The 27730-nt window shown below is 50.4% G+C and overlaps 1 protein-coding gene across 1 annotated transcript; it reads right to left on the minus strand.

Moving 5' to 3' along the window:
• LOC310844891 (intestinal-type alkaline phosphatase-like) lies at positions 1–27373 on the minus strand. The gene is made up of 11 exons (XM_083739626.1): positions 27121–27373; positions 23166–23282; positions 13618–13733; positions 11582–11756; positions 10256–10428; positions 9419–9550; positions 7069–7141; positions 4479–4613; positions 4115–4306; positions 2675–2791; positions 1–1818 (listed from the first exon to the last, which is right to left on the minus strand). The coding sequence occupies exons 1-11, from the start codon at positions 27179–27181 to the stop codon at positions 1553–1555; spliced, it is 1557 nt and encodes a 518-aa protein (XP_083595752.1). The 5' UTR covers positions 27182–27373; the 3' UTR covers positions 1–1552.
• Between the last annotated feature and the right edge of the window lie 357 nt (positions 27374–27730).

Here is a 27730-nt window from a genome sequence, read left to right on the forward strand (position 1 = left end):
TGCTATCTCATCCTTCAATTTAATTTCATGAATTAGCAGAATTGAATTAAAATGTCTTGCTTAGGAACATCAGAAGAGCACGCAGGATCAGGTCTGTCTAGTCCAGCATTGGACCCGAGCCCAATAGCACTCTCACCTCCTCCGGTTTCCAGCAACTGGTATGCAAAAAATTGCTCCCTCCAGCAGTGGAGACAGGACACAGCCAGTTAGTGACCACGGATAGCTTTATCACTTATGTCACTTCCAGAAGATGCTTGGGCTCAGAACTGGTTGATTTTCTGGGAGGCAGAATTCCAAGATGGAGGCGCAGCCAATCAGAAACCAAAACAGCCAATCTCTGTGCTCCTGTCAGGCTTTGGGGAATCCGCTTCCTCCCCCCGTGGCCATAAATGAGCAGATCGAACAAAAGAGAGTTCTTACCAGTTAGTTTCTTTAATAAAACATAAGAAGGGACAAAAAAAAGCATCTGACCAGAATGGTGGTGCTCCCAATTAAGTTCAGTCCCTGATCTGTCCCTATTAATCTACATCACTCCTACATCTTGTAATCTGAGCTTGGAGCCTCTGTGTTTTCTGTTCTGACATTTTCTGAGCTCTCCGGGACTTTGGGGGAAGGGGGTGGATACTATCCAGAGACCGTGAATCTGTTAACTCTCTCTCTTCTAGTGTTTCTTCTGCTAGCTGTTCCCCATCCATTATTTCCCAGCTTCTGCCTTCTGAACTAAGCCCCTCTGCAAACCAATGTTCCAAATCTATACTGTCCTCCTGCTCCTGGGAAGATTCAGGATCAAGGGGAGGGGGGAAGTGTGGAAGTGTGATGGTTGGGTTAGGAAGCATCACGTCACATCTCCATGATGACTGGCATGGCGTGGAGAATCAGCTGATGGGAAGGAGCCTGTCAGCTGCCCAAGGAACATCTCCTTTCAAACTGCACAAAACACACACACACACACACACACTGCTCCAGCCTCTACCTATCAATGGTAGTAACAATGATTACGAGAGAAAGGGGGATTGGGGCACTGGAGGGTTTGAGCATCGCTTGGCATTCTAGAAGCTGGCCATGGTCTCCCTGTGGCATTCATGGCAGCATGCCTTTGGTGCACAACCACCCACTCTTCAGGTCTAGGTAGGAGAGCAGCTCTAAGGTCTGAAGTTGAGCATGTCACCCTCTTTTGAGGCACCACAGTCTCTGCTGTTCCTCATTCCGACTCCTAAGCACCTGGAATCACTGGAATCTCACACTGCTCAGAGATTGGGGGGTAGTGTGCAACACTGGTGTCAGAAGTGGAATTCATGTTTCCTTGAAATGAGGGATACCCCTGCATGTGCTCCTGCATGTTCACAGTTCGTGACTGGAACTGCCAGCCCCACTTTTAGTGGAACAAGATGGAAGACATTCATTGATTCAGCCTTCAGCAGGATGGAGAACACTTGTTTAGCTTAAGAAGCAAAGCTCTTGAGGGTGTATTCTATGTGGCATCAGAGATGGAAACGATGTCCAGAGGAGAGAAAGAGGAGAGAGATGTATCAAGTTGTTGTCCAGGGGAGGATTAACAGGCCCAAAGAAGCAAGGAGGCCAAGAGAAGGGTCACCCACAAAGTGGGCTTTGTCAACCTGGCAGAGTTAAAGTCCAGGCCATTCTCCTGGTATGGTTCTATGCCAGCAGCGTAGGCCATGACATGGGCAACAAACGTCTGCTCCTGCACCCCATGGAATAGGTGAGCCATGGGGCCCTTTGCCAAAATGGCCACGTCCTCGCCCCCATGGGTTTCCGAGTCAAGGGGCACCGCAGCTTGCTGGTGGTAGTCGTCACGCTCTATGGAAAGGAATGAAAGAACATAAGAAGGGACCACTGGATCAGGCCAAGGGCCCCTCACAGAGCCCAACCAGATGCATGGTGGAAATGCCTGTGGTTTCCAGCAACTGCTTTTCAGAAGCATTACTGCCTAAGACTGCGAAGGACACTGGACAGGTTTAGGGTCTAGGCCACACATAATGTGGAAGATCAGTAACAGGTTCTCCCTTAGTTTTGGGGGATGTGTGGGTATTACTTTAAAGCAAGTATGGAGTGGAGGGTTGAGCATTTTATGTGGATTGGTGCAACAATAAGTGGGTGGAGGCATTTGAAACTCAGATCTGGAAAATGGCATAAAGGTAAAGGGACCCCTGACCTTTAGGTCCAGTCGTGGCCGACTCTGGGGTTGCAGTGCTCATCTCGCTCTATTGGCCGAGCTTCCGGGTCATGTGGCCAGCAGGAGTAAGCCGCTTCTGGCGAACCAGAGCAGCACACGAAAATGCCGTTTACCTTCCCGCCAGAGCGGTACCTATTTATCTACTTGCACTTTGACATGCTTTCGAACTGCTAGGTTGGCAGGAGCACGGACCAAGCAACGGGAGCTCACCCCGTCGCAGGGATACGAACCACCGACCTTCTGATCGGCAAGTCCTAGGCTCTGTGGTTTAACCCACAGCGCTACCCCTGTCCCGGAAAATGGCATATGGAGGGTTAAACACCACAACCACCGCCATCTCAATTAACACTCTTGGGTGACGTGTGCTGTGGCCTTGGAATCCCTACCATAGAGTCAAACTAGCCTTGAATGTTGACCACACGCCCTGTCCAGCCACCCCCTCCCCAGGCCTCCCCAATTCAGCAGCGCCATCCCTCTTACCGCTTTCTTCTTCGGTCAAATTGGGGCGGCCCTGGCTGGTGATCTGGTAGCCTGGCCCGTTCCCATACACAATGGATGTGTACGCCTTCATGTCTGCTGCTAATGCAGGGGCCAAGCCTGTGGAGGGAGCGTAGTGGACAGTGAGGAATCTTCTTTCCAGGAAAAGGGCCAGTTTCCTTTCTGGGCAAGCTCCCAAGGGCCGAATTCCAGTGGGGCCAAGGGCAAAAGTGGGCGGAGCAGGGCATGCCCGTTCTGCCTTCGGGTGGGAGGCTTCTTTCTACAGACACTCGAACACACCCCTCCCTAAACCCCATCCAGACAAGCAAGAGGCATGGTCTGGGTTCAAGGGCACATTCCAGCCAGGCGGAAACACCCATGGTGTGAAGCAGAGCCAGTGAAAGGCATGACCCAAGGAGAGGGTGGTGACGAGGGCCAGACAGAACTTGTGGACTCTCCTTCCTTGGAGGTTTTTAAGCAGAGGTTGGGTGGCTGTCTGTCATGGATGCTTTAGCTAAGATTCCTGCATTGCACGGGGTTGGGCTAGATGACCCCCGGGGGTCCCTTCCAACTCGACGATTCTATGATTTTATCCCTGGAGGGCCACTCAGCCTGTTAGTTCATCTAGTTCAATACTCTGAGCAGCAGAGGCCCTCCAAGATCCACAGCAGAAGTATTTCTCAACTCTACTAGAAAACGTCTTTTTTTTCTTCTAACTGGGGATGCCAGGTATTGAACCTGGGACCTTTGGCAGGTGAAACACAGGCTTTGCTCTCTAAGCCATGGCCCTTTCTGGACGCAGCCCAAGAGGCTGTGCACCCTCACTGCGTTGTTACCACCATATTCTTCCAGCGGCTGTGGTTTGGAAAAAGAGGAGGCTGAGAGGAGATCTGAGAGCCATCTACAAATATCTCAAGGGCTGTCACATGGAAGGCAGAGCAAGTTTATTTTCTCCTGCTCTGGAGGGTAGGAATTGAACCAATGGCCTTCAAGTTACAAGAAAGGAGATTCCGACTAAACATCAGGAAGAACTTTCTGACATGAGGAGCCGACCAACAGTGGAACAGACTCCCTTGGGAGGTTGTGGGCTCTGTTTCCTTTGAGGTTTTAAAGCAGAGATTAGATGATCATCTCTTGTGGATGCTTTAGCTGAGATATCCCCATTGCAGAGGGCTGGACTAGATGACTCTCAGGGTCCCTTCCAATTCTACAATCCTAAGTCAGGCCAATGGTCCATATAGCCCTGCACTGTCTGCACTGGCAGGCAGTGGCTCTCCAGGGCTTCAGAATGGGCTTCCTCAGTCCTATGTGAAGATCCTACAGGACCTTCTACATTCAAGGCAGGTGCTCTAACCCTGATCTACAGCCCTTTCCCCCCCCCCCACACACATCCAGCTGAGCCCACCAGAACCAGAACCGACAGGTTCCTCGCCAGCCCCATACCAAAGATGGAGGAGCCTCTCAGCGTGTAGCCACCAAAGCCAAAGACGTGGGAATGGTCAGCGGTCACCACGGTCAAGGTGTCGGCTTCTTGCGTCAGCTCCCCTGCCCGCTGGACAGCTTTGTCGAACTCCACTGCCTCAGTGAGAGCCTGCTTGGCAATGCCATTGTGGTGTCCCAGGTCAATCTTGCCTCGTGCGGAGAAAAGGGCAACTTAGAAGGAGAGAGATCGGGGAAAACACCTGCAATCGCCCCAGTTAATGGATCCCCCTTTCAGTGAGCTGTTTACAAATTTTTAACTACAAGATCCCAGTCTGCTTTCTACCCAAACCCTGGTCAACGCAGCCCAGAAGATGCCCCAACTTATCTTCAACAAAGAGGTAGAATCCCTCAGGGTTGCGGCTGAGGATCTTTAAGGCGACCTCAGTCATCTCCGCCAGAGATGGGTCGGTCTGATTGTTGCGGACCAGCTCGTATTTCATGTCGCCAGGTTCAAAGAGGCCTGGGGATAAAAGAGAGAACAACAGCCTGTTCTAAGTGCATCATGGGAGAAAGGACTGTTTTGAGGCGTGAAGCGTGAGAGGATGTCCAAGAGTCAGCTGGCAGTAAATCACACCATTCAAAGTTGGAGTTATTTCTTTATTAGCAATAACATGATCTCTGCAGACTTGGCTGAGTGTCAGGCCTAATGAGCACAGCAGCTCGTCCCCGTGGGTCTGGCCCCATGAAGCAGTTGCCGAGACTGAAGGCTCCTGCCTTCCTACCGTTGTCTAAGTCTTCTCCAGGGTTTTCCCTAAGCAATCTGAGACATCACCTGTGTGACGCTATTTTCTCCTCCGCGCTTTTCATGCCTCTCCTAGTCATAGCTGTCAACTTACAGATTTGAAAATAAGGGACCAGCAGCCTCGAAAATAAGGGATCAGCAGCCAAAATAAGGGATTTTTTGAACACAAGTATGTTCAATTTCTGAGCCCCTCCAAGCCAAAGGCAGAAAGCCTAGCCAGCAGCCAAATGAAGCCTCAAGCGGTGGTTCCCACAGTGCAGCAACCTGGCAAAGGGGATGCAGCAACGAAAACCACCGTCACCTCTCTGCTGGGAAGCGCTGAGCAAAGGCGAGTCCCCAGGCAACGTGGCCAATTTGATCAGCACAAGGCATGCAAGCTCCACCCCCCAGTCGTTCTTAGACTCCTTATTGGGTGAGCAACGTAGCCAAGCAACACAGCTGGAGCCTCCCTAGCTGGCAGGGAGGGAGGGAGAGGAACTGCTTCCTTTGAAACCCGGGAAATTTAAGGGACATCATCAGTAAGGGACAGCAGTGGGACACGGCGCTGGGATAAGGGACTTTCCCGCCAAATAAGGGACAGTTGACAGCTATGCTCCTAGTTCTGAGAGACCAGGCAAGAGGAGAGCTTGTCACAGGACAAGTAGGAGACACCTGGGACCCTTTAGCAGCCTGACTCATCTCTGCCTCTTGTCCTCTCCTGCTTCAGCCTCTGCCTCTGATTCTAGACTTCTCTCTGCCACAGACTCTCCCAGCTCACTGAGCCCTGTTACCTCTTCAGCTTCCGACACCTCTTCTTTCCAGTCCTCTCCCTCTTCTCCTTCTGTCCACTCAGCGTCATCCCACCACCACTCCTCGGGTTCTGAGTCTTCTGCCCCTGGGGATTCCCTAGCTGGTTCCTCCCACCATTCCTCTGCATCCAACCAGCCCAAGACAGAGGATTTGTCAGAAAAAAGAATGCGTTCCTAGCCCGCTCCAAGCCACAGTTCACACAATCTGGCAGAACCAAGTGCTACAGCAGAGGTGGGGAACCTCCGGCCTCTTGGCTTAAATAAGAACTATTCAGGGTCCTGTTTTGACCTGTGAGGCTGCTTTTGTGAGGATACCCAGAGCTTATAGGATTAACAGCTCAAGGGAAATGACGTCCTGTCACTGGGGTGTGTTCGCATCTTTGTTATGTGAACGTTTTTACTTTCTGTTTTGGCTGCGACAGGAGAAGCATCGTGTCTTCGCTTTCCCCTGGCTGTTGTCATTCTGCTGCTGTACAATGAACGCTTCATAGAATAGAGGAAGCCATTGTACCAGAGTTTTACTGCATGGCTGAGATTCCTTCCACACAGGCACACCACTGCGCAAGATTCTCTGCTGTAGCCGGGAGAAGCAGGTTGGCGCACTGGAAGCGGACTGGACGCCATAACAGTCCCGCTGTTGGCAGCCTTGACAGACTCTCAACGGAACAGTTTCTCCACGCCACATCCACCTGGGCATCATATGTGAAGCCAGGTGTGGGGCAGGTAAAGAGATGGTTGCAAAGGAGCCCTCGGGAGCTCTGAGGTTGTCATGCTGTCAGGTGATTGACAGGCCCCAGCAGCTTGTCTCTGGGGCTGAAAATGGCTCCCCACCCCAGGGTTACAGCTTTTCCCAGAAGGCACCATTTTGTGTGCAGTGGGACTGGTGAGAGGAGAGAAGTGCTGGTCTGAAGGCTGTGCCACAAAACCCTCACTCCTGGAATTTTACACATGTCATGGGGCTTCCCTCACTTCCCACATGAGGAAACATTCACACGTGAAGAGAGACACAGGGAAATCTGCAGCCCAAAGCAGTTCGGTCCAGGATTTTTGCTTCATTCTCCTGTGCATATAAACCGGTCTTAAACGCATTCTGAGAAAAGCGCTTCTAATCGCTGCAACTGGGAAGTGCGGTGAGTGATATGCATTTCAAGACAGGGCTAAATAAGGCTGTGTGTGCCTTTGAAGCACATTCAAAGCATATTCTTTTTCTCAAAGAATTCTGGGCACTGTAGTTTGTTAAGGGTTGCTGGGAATTGTCACTCTGTGAGGGGTGAACTACATTGCCCATAACCCTTTGAGGGAAATAATGTGCTTTAAAGCTGTAAGCTGCCTAAGACACCATGGATGAAGAAACTGGGAGGCAAATGGGGATTTGAACCCGTTACCCATGAGGCGGCTCACAGCTGGGTCGTCTGCAGCACTCAGCAGCTGTGTTCGGTTCCAGATGTACTTGGTGCCCTAGGAAGAAACACAAAGAATTGAGGGGATATTTTCTAGGCCTTTCAGGCCCAACGTAGCTTGCCATATCCACCACGGATTAAAATGTGTTTCCTTTTGGAGAATATTTGCCTGTCTACACCAATACTGTCCCCTCTATCAGGTGGGATTTTTGTTAAACCCATTATCAGTTAGGCCAGCATCACTTATGCAGAAACATGACCTGACCAGAAGAGCCACTTTTGGAGTTCCCTAATGGCTGGCTGTTGAAGTGAAAAACAGCTCCAGATAAGGCACAAGGAGGGCTCTGCGCATACAGTAAAAAAGATTGGCAGCTTAAAAAGCCAATGCAATTCTGGGCTGCATCAATAGGAGTATAGCATCTAGATCAAGGGAAGTAATAGTGCCACTGTATTCTGCTCTGGTCAGACCTCACCTGGAGTACTGTGTCCAGTTCTGGGCACCACAGTTCAAGAAGGACACTGACAAACTGGAACGTGTCCAGAGGAGGGCAACCAAAATGGTCAAAGGCCTGGAAACGATGCCTTATGAGGAACGGCTAAGGGAGCTGGGCATGTTTAGCCTGAAGAAGAGGAGGTTAAGGGGTGATATGATAGCCATGTTCAAATATATAAAAGGATGTCACATAGAGGAGGGAGAAACGTTGTTTTCTGCTGCTCCAGAGAAGCGGACACGGAGCAATGGTTCCAAACTACAAGAAAGAAGATTCCACCTAAACATTAGGAAGAACTTCCTGACAGTGAGAGCTGTTCGACAGTGGAATTTGCTGCCAAGGAGTGTGGTGGAGTCTCCTTCTTTGGAGGTCTTTAAGCAGAGGCTTGACAACCATATGTCAGGAGTGCTCTGATGGTGTTTCCTGCTTGGCAGGGGGTTGGACTCGATGGCCCTTGTGGTCTCTTCCAACTCTAGGATTCTATGATTCTATGAGTAAGTGTTTCCAAGGATTGTGGGTGAATGAGAGATCGTGGGGTGACGGGGTGGCAGAAGGTGGATGGGGAGAGAATGAAATAGCAAAGATTACATATATATTTTCCTACACAGAGAGCATTCCAAGCTCTCGCAGAATGTTAGAACTCCGTCCAGAAATGCATTGCTGAATAAAGTCTGACTATTTGGGAATTGGGTGTGAGCTTCCATACTCGAACCCACAAGGGGAAATTCTCCCCCACATGACTGGCAGCCGCTCTCTGTCATGTGCTCCTTTTAACTGGAGGTGCCAAGATTTGAACCCGGCATCTTTTGAATTTAAGCATGAGCACAAATCTTCTTCTGAGCTGCAGCCCCTCCCCTGATGGCTGGCTGTGTCGCCCAATGAGACCCACAGACTAAATAACAAGATCCCCTTTGGACACACCCAGCATTGACCTCTTATCTCATAGAATCATAGTTGGAAGGGACCTCGAGGGTCATCTAGTCCCACCCCCTGCAATGCAGGAATCTCAGCTAAAACATCAGAGACATTTTATCCTTCAAAGAATTGCATGAGCTGCAATTTCATAAGGGCTGCTGAGAATTGTAACCCTACGGTGCCCGAAAATCTTTGCGAGGGGAAACATGCTCCAGAGGTGTACAATGTGTGCACAGCCAAAGTACATTGCAAATGATGTTGCACAACACGTACACACCTGCTTCCCATTGAAATAAATAAATTAAGGTCTTGTATATATAATAAATGTTCATAAATGTACCAAGCAAACATGTACATAAATATCTGAACCACATGTCTGAAGCAGTGCAAGGGGCCAGTCCTGGAGCCATTTTGGCTCCCAAACTGACCAAATGTTTTCTCTGCAAGGTCAAAGGAAAATTGTCTTTTCCTTCACAAATCCTGTCTTAAGGGTATATCTGTGTATGAATGGGGTGAACTTTTTGTGATGTAGGTATGATGTATCTGGAGGGGGGTGGTATTGAGCTACACCCCTTCTGTGATGGGGTATGATGTTTCTGGGGGTGGTCTTGGACTCCAAGGCGGGCAATTTAAAATGTCTATATAAGGGCGGACACACCTTGGTTCTGGGTCCTCCTCCTTTCCTGCGTGTGAGCGGAGCACCCTGTTGCAACAGTTCAATAAAGATCAGGCTTATGAGCTGCTTTGCTTCTCAGTATTCTCTTGTTGGCCTCTGTTCTTTTCTCCGACTGATGGAGAACCTACAAAGGACTCTATAAGGGCTCTTGTGTCCCCCATAAGGGAATAAGGGCAGATTTCTGTTTATTACACCATCCTCGTGTCAAGTCCACAATTCTGAAAGCAAAAGCATTTTGGTGCGATAAACTTACCGGCGAGGAGTTAAGCCACTCTGTGATGAGGTTCTTGCCATCCTGGCGAATGCCCTTGCTGGAGTTGGTGCTGTACTCGGGGTCCTGAGTGCCCGCTGGAGTCATGTACTTTCGACCGCCACCCAGGATCACCTGTAAAGAAAGTCACACATTGTACGAAGGGTTGTGTGAACGTGCACACAAGCGAAATCAAGCACTCAGGGGAGCCATCTTGGCAGGAGATTTCCCAGGTTTGAAAGGACCCAGGGCAAGGACACCTCAAGAGGTGCGCTGTAGGAATGGATTTACACAGGCACTTGGAGAGGATATATGATATAGTTATTATCCTTCCTTGCTCGAGTGGGTGAGATCAACAGAATATCATGTTTTGCAGCTTAAACATGGAAGCTAAAACAAGGTTGATTTAACCTTCTGGAAGCAATAATCCAGGATGCTTTTTTAAGACAGGGTGGGTTTCCCTGGTGTCTCCCCTTTAAAACAACATTGTTTTGTGAAGAAGTAAAAGTAGTATTTACTTACATAACCTAAGCCTTGAAGCAGCAGTTATGGCAGAAAAATGGAGGGGCAGGTTTATAACTACTATCTAAGTTACAAAAGTACAAAATGTAAGTTCAGAATGTGTGGTCAGCTTGGAAGCGCGATGGGGAAGAGGGAGACGCCCAGGGAGGAAGGAAGAATGCAGTGTTACAGCTGCAGGGAGTCGCAAGTGGGGAGAGGACACAAGGCTGGCAAAAGCTGCCCCACAGCTTACCCTAAGCAGGATAACAGAGCAGAGAGGGCAGGAGTGGATTGCAAGCCCAGAAAGGAGGAGGTTTGCTGCCCCTCTCCACAACCCACCGTCAGGTTGACGTTTTTAACAAGTTGCTGAGCGATGTCCTTGCAGCCTTCTGAAATTGCTGAGGCGGGCATGTCGGCATCCGAGTACCAGTTCCTGTTCACCACGTGGGCATAATTCCCAGAGGGCGATGCATGCTGGACTCGCGTGGTGGTCACAATCCCCACAGACTTTCCTGAAATTGGACAGAGAGAGAGAGAGAGATTGTCTGCAAGAGGGACTGTCTGGGCCAGGCAAGAGATCCTCATTGAACTGGGGTTTCATCTTTGATCAGAAACTTGGAGGAAGGAGAAGACAATGCTTCTGGGCATGTACTGAGTGCCTCCCCTAAGTATGAAAGGACCATGCTTACCATCTACATCTCTGGGATTGAGGGTTTGCAAGTGTGAGGGCAAACCCTGAGCCCAATAAGACGTAACTAAGTTGGGGGGGGAGGGACACAGGTGGCACTGTGGGTTAAACCACAGAGCCTAGGACTTGCCGATCAGAAGGTCGGCGGTTCGAATCCCCGTGATGGGATGAGCTCCCATTGCTCGGTCCCTGCTCCTGCCCACCTAGCAGTTCGAAAGCACGTTAAAGTGCAAGTAGATAAATAGGTACCGCTCCGGCGGGAAGGTAAACGGCGTTTCTGTGTGCTGCTCTGGTTTGCTAGAAGTGGCTTAGTCATGCTGGCCACAGGACCCAGAAGCTGTACGCCAGCTCCCTCAGCCAATAAAGCGAGATGAGTGCCGCAACCCCAGAGTCGGCCACGACTGGACCTAATGGTCAGGGGTCCCTTTACCTTTACCTTAAGTTGGGGGGGGGGGGCACACACACAATACATTTCTGTAACCAAGTGTTGGGCTGCTGCCCCCTGGTGGCCTGGAGGTGTTGTGACTCCTTACAAGCATCGGAGAGCTTTAGTCAGACAAACCACCCAGATGGCTACAAAAATGGTTGCCAACCACCATGGGGTGGCAAATTGATTCCATCAACCCCTGAACCCCACTTCCTCTGATGTTCTTTTTAGCTGTACGTCTTGGGCAAATGGATCTGCCACAAACTGCTCTGCTCCACCTCCAGGCCCAAGAAGGCTCTGACCCAGGGGCCTTATCCTGACTCAAAACATTTTTCTTAAAGCATCAAGAAGACCTAGCAGGCCGGGTGTTGGACACAACATACATTGAAGGCACATGTCTTCCCCCAAAGAATCCTGGGAACTGTAGTTTACTCCCAGCGCCCGCTAGTAGCTACAGTTCCCAGGGTTCTTTGTGAGGAAATAAAAGTGTTTTAATCCCACCCCTCATGTGAATAAGACTATGTTTCTCCATCTGTGCCCTCCATCTTACCAGCTGCACGGGCTCTCTGCATCACAGACACGACTTCGTTGCCAGCTGTCGTGTTACACTGGCTGACCCGGGCAGCTGCGTTCAGACCAATAGTTTTGTAGTTGCCCTTCACCCCACAGAGGTAGGCGGTGGCGGTGCCAGCACTGTCGGGCACTTGCCGGTCCACGTTATACGTCTGCCAAAACCAAAGAAGAAGCTTAAAGGCTGCCCTCTCACACCCTCCAATGAGCTGTTGGGAGGCCGGCCCTACTGTTGGGGTAAGGGGACGGTAGGCAGCCATTTCCCGCAGCCCGTGAACAGGACGTGAGAAAATTGCTTGTGACGTGGCATTTCTGTCAGCGAGAACAGTGTCACGTACGCAAGAACATGGCAAAACCACATGGCTGGAAGCTAACAGCTGACCATCAAAGTGAAAAACTACTGAGATAAGGTGCATGGAGGGCTTTGCACGTAGGGTTTGAAAAAGTGGGTTGAGTAAGTTTTTCCAAGGACTGTGGCTGGATGAGAAATTGTAGGGTGATGGGGTGGCCGTAAGGTGGTTGGAAGAGGATGAGACAGCCAAGGTGACATGATTTTCCACTACCAGTGGTACCTCGGGTTACATATGCTTCAGGTTATATATGCTTCAGGTTACAGACTCCGCTAACCCAGGAATAGTGCTTCAGGTTAAGAACTTTGCTTCAGGATAAGAACAGAAATCGTGCTCTGGCGGCGCAGCAGCAGGAGGAGGCCCCATTAGCTAAAGTGGTGCTTCAGGTTAAGAACAGTTTCAGGTTAAGAACGGACCTCTGGAACGAATTAAGTACCGTACTTAACCCGAGGTACCACTATATAGTGTGTGTGCACTGGTAAGCTCTGGCAGACTCTTAGGATTCCGTCTGGTAATGCATTACTGAATACAATCTAATTAGGAATTGGGTGTGAGTCTCCGCACTTGAACACCCAAGGGAAATGTCTCCCACACTTGCCAAACTTGCATTGATGGTGGGTTCTCTGTGGTTCCTCAACCACACCTTCACTAAGGCTGTAGCTCAGTGACAGAGAATCTGCTCTGCATGAAGAGGAAGGTCCCAGCTTCCATCCTCAGCATCTCCAGTAAAGAACCCCTCTCTCAACCCCAGTCATTGCAGAAAACACTTGACAGCAGGTGAAAATTCAATCATGTAACGTTTTTCCATGCCCAATGAATGGGAAAATGGGAAAAAGTGATATAGCTGCCACAGGCCCTTTACTGGCTCTCTGCTGCCTCTTCCAGCAATGCTCCCCAAACCAACTTGCTTAAGACTCATAGCTGTCAACCGTCCCTTATTTGGCGGGAAAGTCCCTTATCTCAGCGCTGTTTCCTGCTGCTGTCCCTTATTGATGCATGTCCCTTAAATTTCCTGGGTTTCAAAGGAAGCAGCTCCTCTCCCTCCCTCCTTGCCGGCCAGGGAGGAGGGAGGCTCCAACTGTGTTGCTTGGCTGCGTTGCTCACCCAATAAGGAGTCTAAGAACGACTGGGGGGTGGAGCTTGCATGCCTTGTGCCGATCAAATCGGCCGCGTTGCCTGGGGACTCGCCTTTGCACAGCGCTTCCCAGTGGAGAGGTGATGGTGGTTTTCCTTGCTGCATCCCCTTTGCCGGGTTGCTGCGCTGTGGGAACCACCGCTTGAGGCTTCGTTTGGCTGCTGGCTGGGCTTTCTGCCTTTGGCTCAGAGGGGCTCAGAAGTTGAACATACCTGTGCTGGGAAAATCCCTTATTTTGGCTCCTGATCCCTTATTTTCGAGACTGCTGGTCCCTTATTTTCAAATCTGTAAGTTGACATCTATGTTAAGACTGCACTTGGCAGTTGCATGCATGCAAGGTGTGAGCTTTAGCTATGAGCCTTGCCCAAAGAAGGTGCAGTCAGTACAGGCTTCACCTGCTGAATTACTGCCTGATTGGCCTCAAGCAGAGAAAAAGAACCTTCTCAGCGGAAAGGAAGGCACGATTCCCAGAAAGCCATTTGTCCCACCCCCGCACCCCGAACTGCAGGGACAAGCGTAGATGGAAGGCACCTTGGAAAGAGCCACGTAAGGGAAGGCGTCCATCGCCAGAGGCAACTGGGGGCTCAGCTGGTTCTTCATCTCTCCCTTCAGGATTCGGGTGGCGGTGATAGTGGGGAGGCCCATGCCTGACAGGGAGACAGAATGAGAAGGTTTGCAGCCCATGGGATCCTGACACAAACACCTCTTATGCCCCATAGTACACAGTGTTCCCAGAGCAGTTTCCTCCCAGAGAAACGACATCTATTTCACACTCCCTGACTTCACCAAAACAAAAAATAACCCAGCTTAAGGCAGCAGAAGGAAAGATGGTTTGAAAGAGGGATTGGTGCTTTGGATCAACTATGAAACTAATAAAGCTTATACCCCAAGGACCCCAATCCCAGAGGGCCCCCAGAAACAGCTTTAGTCTACATTGCTTACAAAAGTTGGGTCTAGTAGACCCAGGGTGGATCTATACACAGGAATAAAATACTATAAATAAGGCAGAAATTAAACCGTTATACCAAAAGAAAAAAACTACTATGGAAAATCACAAAGAATTTTTTTTTTTTTGCTCTTCATTGCCATCTGGTGTTGCATAACACATTCAAAATGCTGGGGTTTGGTGTTTTTACTAATGTCCCCAATTTGAGTTGCATGACTCAAATTGATTGCTTTGTTTTTGGTATATATTTCAACAATCCCAAGGTTTGAGACTCAGAAGCACAGCTGTTGTAAAGGTGGAGTGTTGCGTTTAAGTTGGCTGTTCTGCTGCGGCTGATGCATCCCTCCCCTTTTAAACAGAGGTCATAACAAAGAGGAATAACGATGAGTCCACGCAAGTCCTCAGGTGGATCTCAAAAACGCAAACTCGTGGAAAATTTGTGGAGATCTGTCATGGAACAACCCAATTGAAGAAGATGACAGAGGTTACCCAGAGCTCATTGCTGGCTGTGAAGTTCAGGAGGCCCCAAATGTAGGTCCACCACTGCTTGCACCCCAGTTTTTGACCAGAGGCAAAGAGGTTGCACTCAGGTTCTGACTGCAGGCTCCCCATTGGAGTGTGTGGCTGACTATAGTGAGAACAAGATACTGTACCAGATGGGACTTTGGCCTGACCCTGCAGCTTCTCCTTAGCAAATTCACAGGAAACAAAGCTGGGGAACATGAGTGACAGGCTATTTATTGGGACAGAGTGATTTTTTGCAGCTGTTGTTAAAGTTGCAAAACAACAAAGCACGGGACAGAGCAACAGAGAAATTTCTGAAACGATAATGGGATATCAGCTTCACCCAAGGCATGACAGATAACAGCAACCAACAGGAAAAGATAGTGTCAGGGGCTCAGGAGCAGAGGCACAGGGGAGAGAGGAAATGGAGAGCGAAGGGGAAGAATCGGAGGGCAGCGTAGGGGAGTATGACAGTGGCCCGAGAGATTCCATGAGCTTCTCCAGCGAATCAGAAGATTCCCAGAAGGGGGCGCCAATGGCCAGGGCAAGGGGGGTCCCAGGGGGGACGCACCAGAAACAAGGGGCCAGTGAGGACTCCCAAAGCAGCAGCGAGAGATCAGGGCCAGCTCCCCCACCAGAGCGTAGTGGGGGGGAAGAGTCCCATGCATCAGGGCCAGCGTCTCCTCCAGCAGGGAGAGAAGATGAGTCAGGGCTGACCACGCCTCTGTTGGAGAGTGAGGGAACGGAGGGGAGGTCAGGCCCAGCTAGCCCCCCCCCCCGAAGGGGGAAGCAGTGACAGGAGCAGTGTAACGGTCAGGAGGAAGGTTGCCGGCTAGGCGCGGGCGCCAAGTTCAAATGTACAGGCGCGCGGCACAGCAGAAAACCCGGATTGGGAACCAGGTCCTAAAGCCCGCCGGAGGCAGGGGGAAGACTCAGGGGACTCAGCGTCAGAAGAGTCCAGAAAGGGCAAGACCCCAGCGGACAGGCGGACCCAGAGGAGGAAAGAGCAGAGGAAGAGGTGGAGCAGGGCTAGAGTCTTAAACTGGTGCCTGGGGGGAGGAGATTCAGACGGAGCTTCAGCAGTCTAGAGTTCAAGACGTAGAGCTGCGCGCCGCGGCTTTGAAATCGAAAATGAACTTCAATAAAGACTTTTGTATATAACAAGAACTGGCGTTGGTCCTTTGTGAGCTGGGACCTAGGGCAGCTCTGACAGTAAGCTCCATCTCAAAAAAAATTTAACCCTCGGAGCGTGAGTTGGCGCAGCGAGGGGCAAAACTTGGTGTTTTGCGAGCTCACGAAGATCGGCTAAGATGACTACAGAGGACAAGGTGAAAGAGCTGACAGAAGCGGTCACGGCGCTTTACGCAGAAGTAGCAGCATCCAAAAAGAGAGAGGAAGAAGCACTAGCGCTCTGCCAGGATCTGCAGAACAGGTGGGAACATTTGGGCAAGGAGGGACTGCCAGGACCTAAGCCAGAGGGAGTTGGCCTCGGGAAGAGGGGGGGCAGCATCGTATCCCACTTCGACGGGAACCTGCAGCAGTATCCTAACTTCAGAGCAGACATAGTTTTCGCACTCAATTTGCTTCGGAAAGACTTTAGAGATGAGGAGGAGAAAGTAGGCTTCATAATAACTCATCTGCATGGGGAAGCTAAATCGTGGCTGCGCAATTTATGGCGCGAAAATGACCCCGCCCTCAAAGATTCAACAGCTTTTATCAAGGCTATGGACGCTTGTTTTAAATCAACGGTTGATGTGGATGTGGCCAGAAGGGAAATGCATGGTTTGAAGCAGGGCAAAGCCACTGTGAGACAATATCACTCCCGCTTTTTTGCCTTGGTAAATGTGCTGGGCTGGGAGAAGGACTCCGCTGCCGTCAGAGATCTGTTCTGGGAGGGGCTTAATGGGGCCGTGAAAGATGAACTGGCGAGGGGGGAGAGACCCAACAGCACCACAGAGGTCGTGCAAAGAGCGCTGGCAATTGGGGTGCACCTGGAAGAACGCCCTTGGAGCAGGGATGAGGGACGTATGGCACGCACACCAGCCAGAGCGACTCCCTTCCTACCCAGGGAGACAACGCGCGCGCAGTCCACGCCTCCACTGGAGGGGGAGAAGAGCCGATGGAGATAGGTGGTGCCAGGGCTCAGACAGCAACCAGAGCCCAAACACCAGGAGCAGTCAAGACGAAGGCTCCTAGAGGGAGCAGGAAGTGTTATATCTGCGACAGTGCACAGCACATGGCCAAAGAGTGTCCCCAGAGGCTCCAGAGGCACACTGCAGCCTCAGCAACAGTAAAAGGAGCAGTTCAGCAGGGGGAACAGCTGCAGGGAAACGACGAAGCCGGGTTGGAGGCAGAGGCACTGGGGCCCAGCCAGGCGAGTCAGTGAAGCAGTCCCCAGAGATTTTACAGCCCACAGACCCCCTCCCACCCAAACCAGTGGTGCAACTCACCGCATCGCTCCAGCTACCCAATGGACTCACCATGGAAGTCCCTATTACCATTGACTGTGGTAGTAATGCAGACTTTGTAGGAGTGGATTTCATCAAGCAACATCGCATAGCGCTCCTACCAGCCACGATGCCCCTAAACGTCGTCACAGTCGATGGCAGAGAGCTACTGGGAGGACAGGTGGTACAGCAAACACCGCCAATGGTGATGCAAATTGGAAATCACCGTGAAGTCATCAGCTTCAACGTCACCCACCTGACGGACACGCCCATAGTATTGGGCATGAGTTGGCTGGACAGGCACAGCCCGGCATTAGCATGGTACCAGCGTCAATTGACCTTCTGCTCCTCCTACTGCGCAGAACACTGCATCCTGACTAGCCAGGAAGATGAGGGGCAAGAGGATGAACCACAGCTACACTTAGGCATGCTGCAAGCGGTACCCAACAAGTACAAGGCGTTTTTGGAGGTCTTCTGCGAGAAGGAAGCGGACAAGCTGCCTCCCCACAGGCCCTACGACTGCAAGATTGACCTCCTGCCGGGGGCGACGCTGCCGACTGGAAAACTGTATTCCATGTCTGAAGACGAACTGCAAGAACTCAGGGAGTTCATAGATCACAACTTGAAGCGGGGATTCATCCAAGAATCCAAAGCAGCGGGGGGCAGTCCCGTGTTTTTCGTGAAGAAAAAAGACACGCCCCAACGGAGGCTGATAGTTGATTACAGAATTCTCAATTCCAGGACGAAGCCCACAGCATTCCCCATGCCCAAGATCGACGACCTGCTCGCGACGGTGAGGAAGGGACGCATCTTCACCAAGCTGGATCTTCAAGGGGCGTACAACCTTATACGCATGCGGGAGGGCGATGAGTGGAAGACAGCCATGTTTACGCCTTTGGGCACCTATGAATACCGAGTTATGCCATTTGGTTTGCAAAATGGCTCCCATTGTTTCCAAGTCTTCATGCACCATGTGTTAGCGGGACTCCTCTACAAGAAGTGCGTCTGCTTCCTAGACGACATCCTGATTTTCTCGGAATCACAGGAGGCTCACGACAGAGACGTCAAGGAGGTCCTGCAGAGACTACGGGAGCACAGACTTTACGCCAAACTGGAGAAGTGCCAGTTTGACATGACGGAGGTGGATTTCCTGGGCTACAAGCTGTCTGACAAGGGACTCGCCATGGACAGCACCAAGGTCCGCTCGCTGTTGGACTGGAAGAGCCCGCGCAATCGGAAGGAGGTCCAGAAGTTCGTCGGCTTCGCCAACTTTTATCGCAAGTTCATCAAGGGGTTCGCGATGGAGAGGGCGGCCATCACGGACACCCTCAGCTCCAAGAAGAAGAAGTTCACCTGGACGGACCAGGCGGAGCAGTCCTTTCGGAGACTCAAGCGTCTCTTCGCGTCCGAAGAACAGCTGCTACACGTCAACCCCAGCAAACCAATGAGGGTTGAAACGGACGCCTCGGACAGAGCGGTGGGGGCAGTCCTGTTGCAGCAAGATCCGCAAGGGGACTGGAGGCCGTGTGCATTCTACTCCAGGAAACTCAGCAAGTCGGAACAGAACTACACCATCTGGGACAGGGAGTTGCTGGCCATTCATGCAGCCTTCAAAGCGTGGCGGCACTTCCTCATTGGAGCCAAACACACAGTGCAGGTCTGCACGGACCATAAGAACCTGGAGTACTGGCGCACGGCACGGTTCCTGAACCAGAGACACATCCGCTGGGCGGAGTTCTTTGCGGATTTTGACTTCCGGATAGAATACATCCCGGGAGACAGCAACGTCATGGCGGATGCGCTATCCAGGAAGCCGCAGTATCTCGAAGAAGCGGCACCGATGGCGGCCAAACACATTTTCGCACCAAAGGCGTGGGCGTGCGCTTCAGCCACCGTGGACCTGGACGCGGTACGTCGCGCGCTACAGACGGATTCGTTCGCACAATCCAAGATGGAGGAGGTGCAAAGAGGCACTGTGAAGGACGACGAGTTCCAGATACGCGACGGACCGCTCATCCGCAAAGGAGCCCTCTATGTGCCGGGAGACGACCTCCGCGCGAAAGTACTGCAGCAGTTACACGACGCGCCCAGCGGCGGGCACTTCGGCAAGGACAAGACGGCGGAATTAGTAGCCAGAGACTTTTGGTGGCCCAAGATGAGGGGAGAAGTCGCAGATTACGTCACTAGGTGTGACACATGCCAAAGGGCCAAACCAGTACACAGGCCGCCGGCGGGACTGCTGGAACCGCTACAGACGCCGCTTGAGCCGTGGGAGAAAGTGGCCCTGGACTTTGTCACAGATCTGCCCAGCTCGCGAGGCAAAACAGCGGTACTCGTGGTCGTAGACATGTTCACCAAGATGGCACACTTCATTCCTTGTGTGAAGGTGGCCACAGCGGAACAGACCGGAAAGCTGTTCATAGACCACGTATTCAAGGTTCACGGCTTACCGCGGTCCATCCTGTCCGACCGGGGTCGCCAATTCATCTCGAGCTTCTGGCAGAAGCTGCTGGGCATCCTGAACGTCAAGATCAACTTAGCGTCGGCACGACACCCGCAGACCAACGGACAAGGGGAGAGGGTCAACGCCATCATGCAGCAGTACCTGCAATGCTACGCGAATCAACAGCCCTCGACCTGGGTGGACTACCTACCGCTGGCCGAGTTTGCCTACAACAACACGAAGCACGTGTCTACGGGGGTGACACCGTTCTTCGCCAACAATGGGCGGCATCCCAGAACCTTCCCGGGATTAGAGAGAGTGGGGGAGGGGGAGCCACAGGGAGCAGAGGCCTTGGCAGCGGAGTTACAGGAGGTCCATGAGCAACTCTGAAGGCACTTGGAGCTAGCAAAACACGCCTACAAAATGCAGGCAGACAGACACAGGAGGGTTGGGGAAGACATCCAGGTGGGGGACTGGGTCTGGTTAGCAGCCCAGGCAGTGCCGGCCAGAACGTTAGCTAAGAAAAAGCTCGGACATAAGCAGCTAGGGCCTTACCAAGTTGAGGCACAAATCAATCCAGTGGCCTTCCGGTTGACACTCCCGGAGGGTTCCAGAATGCACCCGGTCTTTCATAGATCAGTGCTCACACCCTACAAGGAACCCCACAGGTTTCAGGCGCCAGGGAACGCACCAGACCCACTCAGTGAATCGCCAACGAAGGGGGGGTCGCAGAAGGCAGCGCCACTCAACGAGGTCACGGAGATTTTAGACTCGAGATGGGGGGAAGAGGGGGTTGAATATCTCCTCGCCAGGGAAGGTGCCGTACTATGCTGTGGAGGAGCACTACCTCAAGGACGAGTTCCATGCACTCTTCCCCCACAGACCCATGCCGGCAGATTATTTCGACGAATATCTTTTCACACGCACACTTTCAGCCAGCACGTTTCAGGGGTTCTCTTCAGCTGAGGAAAAGGCGCCAGAAACGAGCTCCCCAGAGGGATCACTCTCAGGGTCATTCACAGACCGCTCTTATTGGTGGGGCGATCAACCGGAGGTGGGGTGGAGCAGGGAACTGCTGAGGGGGCCCTTACAGGCAGCACCCCCCGAGGCAACAGGGGGAGAGACGGACATGGACGTGTTGGGGGAGGATCCTGGGTTCAAGCACAGCTGCAGAGAGATGGAAGCAGAGGAGATCGACGTCGACGAGCCCATTACGGACTGGCCGGATCCAGCTGGCCGGCTGCACACCAGGGGGGAAGAACTGTATCCCGCACTCACCCCCACAGCACTGGAGCACCCGGAACCCGCACCCAAAGAGGGGGAGGGGGGAAGGGGGGCTTCGAGGGGGGATGGATGTCAGGGGCTCAGGAGCAGAGGCACAGGGGAGAGAGGAAATGGAGAGCGAAGGGGAAGAATCGGAGGGCAGCGTAGGGGAGTATGACAGTGGCCCGAGAGATTCCATGAGCTTCTCCAGCGAATCAGAAGATTCCCAGAAGGGGGCACCGATGGCCAGGGCAAGGGGGGTCCCAGGGGGGACGCACCAGAAACAAGGGGCCAGTGAGGACTCCCAAAGCAGCAGCGAGAGATCAGGGCCAGCTCCCCCACCAGAGCGTAGTGGGGGGGAAGAGTCTCATGCTTCAGGGCCAGCGTCTCCTCCAGTGGGGGGAGAAGATGAGTCAGGGTTGACCACGCCTCTGTTGGAGAGTGAGGGAACGGAGGGGAGGTCAGGCCCAGCTAGTCCCCCCCCCGAAGGGGGAAGCAGTGACAGGAGCAGTGTAACGGTCAGGAGGAAGGTTGCCGGCTGGGCGCGGGCGCCAAGTTCAAATGTACAGGCGCGCGGCACAGCAGAAAACCCGGATTGGGAACCAGGTCCTAAAGCCCGCCGGAGGCAGGGGGAAGACTCAGGGGACTCAGCGTCAGAAGAGTCCAGAAAGGGCAAGACTCCAGCGGACAGGCGGACCCAGAGGAGGAAAGAGCAGAGGAAGAGGTGGAGCAGGGCTAGAGTCTTAAACTGGTGCCTGGGGGGAGGAGATTCAGACGGAGCTTCAGCAGTCTAGAGTTCAAGACGTAGAGCTGCGCGCCGCGGCTTTGAAATCGAAAATGAACTTCAATAAAGACTTTTGTATATAACAAGAACTGGCGTTGGTCCTTTGTGAGCTGGGACCTAGGGCAGCTCTGACAGATAGACATAACATTTTACAAGGACAGGAAGAAACACCACGGACAGAATAATTGCCACACACAGGAAGAACAAGGTTATAGTTAGAGTGCCTCACTGGTAGTTCTATAAATAACTTAATGTGTCAATACAAATAGAAGATATTAATATTGCAGTTGTTGTATAAGAGATTATTACTTTGACCGATATGAAACTGAAATTAATAAGATTTTGGAACACAGAAATAAAGAAAATAATCAAACCATCAATTCTAGCATGCGCGGTGGGGGTGCCGGAACCTAAATTATAGAATTCGGTATTTGAATGATTGGTATTAGTAATTGTATTATACTTTGGTATTGTTATAATGAGGCTATTATTGGATTGTACTTGAAAATTAATAAAAATTATTATTATTAAAAAAGAGTGACACATTGACGTTGCACTCATGGCCTGCTTGCCATAGGTTGGCCAGTGTGAGAAATGATTGTTGAAATAGGTGGGACTTTGGCCTGATCTTCTTACGTTATTAATTTATCTCACTTAATTTGCATAACCATCAGTTCCCATAATCTTCACAGCCTCCGGAATTGTTTCCTTCCTGACTTTGGAACCAGAGTTTCCTTGAATTGTGCACGTCAAGAACGTCAAGAGTCCAAAGAAGACTATTGACAACACTACCAGCAAATCATTATGGCACACACCTTCTGAACATTTAATGCCAGTTAATGAGAGCCATTAATGCACCAATAGCGTTTCCCTTGATATAGGACTCCTGTCCAAATCGGTTTATCAGCATCAAACATAAACTAGAGGAGGAAAGCAAGCTTCTGCATCCTTGGGGCTGGTTCTTGAAAATGCAAGGCTCAGGGAAAGGAGCTTGTTTGACTACGCAGCCTTCCCAACCACTGGCGTAACATGTGGGGGGAGGCCACGGGGCAGTTGCCCTGGGCACAAAATTGTTAGGGGCGCAAAATCCCAACACCTGGTGCTGCCTCAATACAGCTGCGTGCTTCCGTCACTGGGCTCCGTTGAAAACAGCTTCTCCTAGAACCAGGAAGTGACCTCTCCAGACAACGGAATGATTTTTATTTTCTTATCTCTGTGGCTATGATCTCCTGGGTGACACAGAAGCCATTAGGCCAGTGATAGCCAAACTTGGCCCTCCAGCTGTTTTGGGACTACACTTCCCATCATCCCTAGCTAACAGGACCAGTGGTCAGGGATGATGGGAAATGTAGTCCCAAAACAGCTGGAGGGCCAAGTTTGACAATCACTGCATTAGGCAGTTGAATGTGCAAGCGTACTCTGTCTGTTTCTTTCCTTCCGTGTTGCCCCAGGATCTGGCAACCCATGCTACACCACTGTTCCCAACCTGGTGCCCTCCAGGCATTTTGGAGCCCAACAACATCAGCAAAGCATCAGGTTCGGGAAGCCTCGGCTTGGGAGTGTTGACTTGGTTCTACATTGGGACTGACATTGTTCTGTGTGCACTTAGGTCTGCATGCACAGAGAGAAGAATTTATTCTCGCTCATGTTACACAGACAGGGGAGCGCAACCCAAGCGTTTCGCCCACTTACCATCTCCCAGGAAGAGGATGAGGTTCTTAGCTTTGTAGTGCCGGGGACGGAGACTCAGGGCTTGCTCGATGGCCTTGAGAGCCTGCTGGTTCCAGAAGGAGGGCTTCTCCTCTTGAGCTTGAGGAACAGAAAACAACAACCAGGAATTAGGGTTGGCAAACAGGCCGTGCAAACCTTTCTTATGGCAGTGCAAACCTTTCTTATGGTTAAGGGGTGATATGATAGCCATGTTCAAATATATAAAAGGATCTCACATAGAGGAGAGAGAAAGGTTGTTTTCTGCTGCTCCAGAGAAGCGGGCACGGAGCAATGGATCCAAACTACAAGAAAGAAGATTCCACCTAAACATTAGGAAGAACTTCCTGACAGTAAGAGCTGTTCGACAGTGGAATTTGGTGCCAAGGAGTGTGGTGGAGTCTCCTTCTTTGGAGGTCTTTAAGCAGAGGCTTGACAACCATGTGTCAGGAGTGCTCTGATGGTGTTTCCTGCTTGGCAGGGGGTTGGACTCGATGGCCCTTGGGGTCTCTTCCAACTCTATGATTCTATGATTCTATGATTCCTCCAGATGACTGGTTTATTGAACTTCATCCTGATCTGCTTCCACAAAGCCTACATGAAGGATAGATTGGTTAGTATTGATTTGTCTGCAAGGAGGATATGCACCTTCCTATTCATAGAAGCATAGAATCATAGAATTGGAGGGGATTCCTGGGGGTCATCTAGTCCAACCCCCTGCAATGCAGTAACCCATCCAACATCTGCTTAAAATCGCCAAAGGAGAGTCCACCACCTTCCAAGGGGGTCTGTTCCACTGTCAAGCAGCTCTTACTGTCAGAAAGGTATTCCTGATGTTTAGTCGGAATCTCCTCTTTGCAATTTAAATCCATTGGTTGTGGTCCTACCCTCTGGAGCCGCAGAAACAAGCTTGCTCCATCTTCCATGTGACAGCCCTTTAGATATTTGAAGATGGCTACCATATCTCCTCTCAGACTCCTCATATCCGGACAGAACATACCCAGTTCCCTCAACTGCTCCTCATATGGCTTGATTTCCAGATCCTTCCATCTTGGTTGCTCTCCTCTGCACACATTCCAGATTGTCAATGTCATTCTTAAACTGTGGTGCCCAGAACTGGATCAACGTTTGTTGACCACACACTTTTCAGCACACCTGCTTGCTTGTCAGTTTCCAAACTGCACAAAGCTTGCTGTTGTTTAAAAAGTGGATTTGTTGCCCTAGGAAAGCAGAGCCACTTTAACTGCACAGACCTTAATGTCTAGTATGTGCTCGTATTCCTCCTGCAAAATACTGGCAGCCTGGAAGCAACCTTAGTAATCACATGCAACCTGCAATTAACTGGTGAGGGAGAGATTGCGTGTCAAATCCCCATAAAAAGAGGAGTGTTGAGGCCTGGGGAACCAGGAATGAACAGCGTGTGGGATAAATCAGCCTCATATAACCAACATGCTCAAGTCTCATTATTGCATGAAGGGGTTAAGACCATAAAGTAAGCTGCCCTGCCAGGCTTAGCTTGAACGCTTCCCCTCACCTTGGTTTACCAAACTCTGTTCTCCCACTTCCTACTCTTCCACCCTACAAACCCTACCCATAAAGAGGTCTAAGCTGGATGCTCCAAGCTTCGACTGTGTGGCTTCAGCAAGCCATCTTTGTGTTTCTGTACAAAGAATTGAGAAACATTTACCATTTTGGAACCAAAGCTATACTGCCTGTCTTTTCTTGCTGCTGTATGGGAAAGCACATGAATCTGACCTTTGAAGAGTTTGTAGGTAAACCATTTTTAACTTACCAAATGTGTGGTCTCTTTCTATGCTAAGGGAAGAGGAACTTTGGAAGCAACTTTAGAAGGGGATATTTTAAAGATCGAGCAGTCTACATTTCCACGCTTTACTTTGCTGCTTGTTTTGTGATTTTAAATTTCTGCTGGGGCTCTCTCACCAAAGGGTACTTGCCCCAAGCCTTGATCTAGGCAACCAGGGAATTCTCCTTTTTATTTTACCATACCTACATTTTTCTTCCAACCAAATACTCAAAACAAACACAGTGAATGGAGAACTTGCTCCAGGTATAGAACTTGCTTATTTCAACTTCAAACACCTGCTCTAAATGGGGCCATAGACTTTGGACCAATTCATCCAGGCAATCACTACTGAACCTTGATAAATTTTATTACACTCAAGATGTTTTTCCTGGCAGCCAAAACAAGTGTCTATTTTAGGATGATTCTGGAGAGTGAAATTTAATTGGCTTTCTTTATCACTTATCCAGTGAAATCAGTGCACATGACACTTACAAGGTGCAGAGTACAAGAGGCCCCTGCCCCAAGGAGCTTACAATTCAAAATTCAATACACCTGAGGGGATGGGAGGCAGGAGAAAGCAAGGAAGGAATGTGCAATTGTCTCAGTTATTTCTGTGGCTGGGAGCATAATTCCAAAGTAAGAACTCTTAGACAGAAAGGTAGAAACATAAGCTGTTTTAGCTGTGCGTAGTAATTAGAGAGACATATTTTTAAACATAGGAAGCTGTCGTGTTCTGAGTCAGACCATTGGTGCAAGAGTGTCCCCTCCCCCGATTTTAATAGGTACTTCCGCAGTTTTATTTTGCAGTGTTAATATCTTCACTATTATTATTATTTTGGCACACTGCCCTGAGACTTTTTCAACCAGAGGGCAGTATGGAAATTTAAAATAAAATAAGTCCCCCCCCCCCCATGCTCAGTAGATATGCTCAGTAACACAGACATATTGGTTTGAAGTTGAAAATGCAAGTTACAATAGATAAACACCTTGTTGCTTCAATGTTAGAGCCCATCCTCTTTTTCAACAGACATTCAGCAGAATATCCCAGTATCTGATAAGGAAATTATTTATCTGTAAACCCTTGACAAGTGGAACTTGATATGCAACATATTGGAGAGAAGCCAAGTGTATCACTACTATTAATGAACGACTAGATAAACGACATGAAAGACAGTTCCACATTGCACATACTGATTGGGGAAGGGAACTGATGGAAGAATAATTTAAGAAGAAAACAGAACAGTCCTTTATGTTTTATCGGAAGGGGTGAAATATGCTGATCTGTATACAGTGATCACAGAAATTCATTGAATCATAGGACTGAAGACTTGGGACCCAGAGGGTCATCTAATAATAATAATTGTTTATTATTATTAATTATTATTATTATTATTATTATTATTATTACTATTACTATTATTATTACTACTACTACTAACCCATCCATCTGGCTGGGTTTCCTCAGCTACTCTAAGTGGCTCCCAACAGAATTTTAAAAACACAATAAAACATCAAACATTAAAAACTTTACTGAACAGGACTGACTTCAGATGTCTTCTAAAATTCAGATAGTTGTTTATTTCCTCGACATCTGCTGGGAGGGCGTTCCACAGGGTGGGTGCCACTACCGAGAAGGCCCTCTGCCTGGTTCCCTGTAACCTCACTTTTTACAGGGAGGGAACCACCACTAGGCCCTCGGAGCTGGACCTCAGTGTCCAACTCCCAGCTAAAGCATCCGTGACAGATGGCCATCCAAACTATGCTTAAAAACCTACAAGGAAGGTGAGTCCACTCTGATGTATTTCAATGACTTTGGGTCATGTTTCAGGGGTTTCCATAGCAGGTGGGAACTGCAACAAAAGAGACCCACTCCAAAATCGCTCAGTGCCCCTGAACTTCACAGTACACACCAGGCAATAATTCAAGTGGGGCAACGTTCCTCACCAATCCCAGCTGGAGAGATTTCTCTTGATACATCCAACCTGCCCATTCTGAGGACACCACAGGAGATTCTGGGCATGACCCGAACACCCTAATCTTTCTGCACCCTGGCCATGTCCATCTCCCTAAGCTCTGGTACCAACCCAGTAGAGTGGGTGATGGGCAGACGCAAGCCTCACAACCCTGTGACATTACCTGGGATGATGGCACCGGCGAATGCCAGCCCCAGGTAGAGAGCCAGTCCGGAGAGCCACATTGCTGCAAATGGAGCGGAGCTCTTTGAGGGCGAGTGGGAGAGATTTCAGGAAGCTCTGTGACTTATAAGACTAAACCCAGGGAGACCTTTGGACACTTGGACAGCTGCAAACCATCATTAGTGGCACCCAGATTCCTCCCTTCGCCAGACCCCACCCTGGGGAGTTTCACAACTGCTGCTGGCAACAGGAAATGTGCAATGGTGCGGTCATCAAACCAGTTCCAAGGCTTATGGCTCCAGTCCTCACTTTTTAAGAGTGCTTTCTCTCTGCCCCCAACTGTTTCTCCTCTTCCATGGCTTCTTTCCATTGTCTTCTTCTCACTCTTTTTTAGGCTCTGCCTAAACTTTTGTCTCACTTTCCTGCTTTCAGCCAGGCCAGTTCCTTCCTGTGCCTTCTGTTACAGATACTCCTAATATCTTGAACGGGACGCGGGTGGTGGTGTGAGTTAAACCACAGAGCCTAGGACTTGCCGATCAGAAGGTTGGCGGTTTGAATCCTCATGACGGAGTGAGCTCCCGTTGCTCGGTCCCTGCCCCTGCCAACCTAGC

Source organism: Podarcis gaigeae (genome assembly GCF_964106915.1).
Source record: "Podarcis gaigeae genome assembly, chromosome: 5".
Classification (NCBI taxonomy): domain Eukaryota; kingdom Metazoa; phylum Chordata; class Lepidosauria; order Squamata; family Lacertidae; genus Podarcis; species Podarcis gaigeae.

Excerpts from the sequence above, each read along its gene's own strand:
- LOC310844891 (XM_083739626.1), bottom strand. The coding sequence starts at position 27,181 with ATGTGGCTCTCCGGACTGGCTCTCTACCTGGGGCTGGCATTCGCCGGT. Across the intron at positions 13,734-23,165 it reads CATCCTCTTCCTGGGAGATG|GCATGGGCCTCCCCACTATC; the intron begins GTAAGTGGGCGA and ends TCTCCCTGTCAG. Across the intron at positions 4,307-4,478 it reads ATTCTACCTCTTTGTTGAAG|GAGGCAAGATTGACCTGGGA; the intron begins ATAAGTTGGGGC and ends TTTTCTCCGCAC.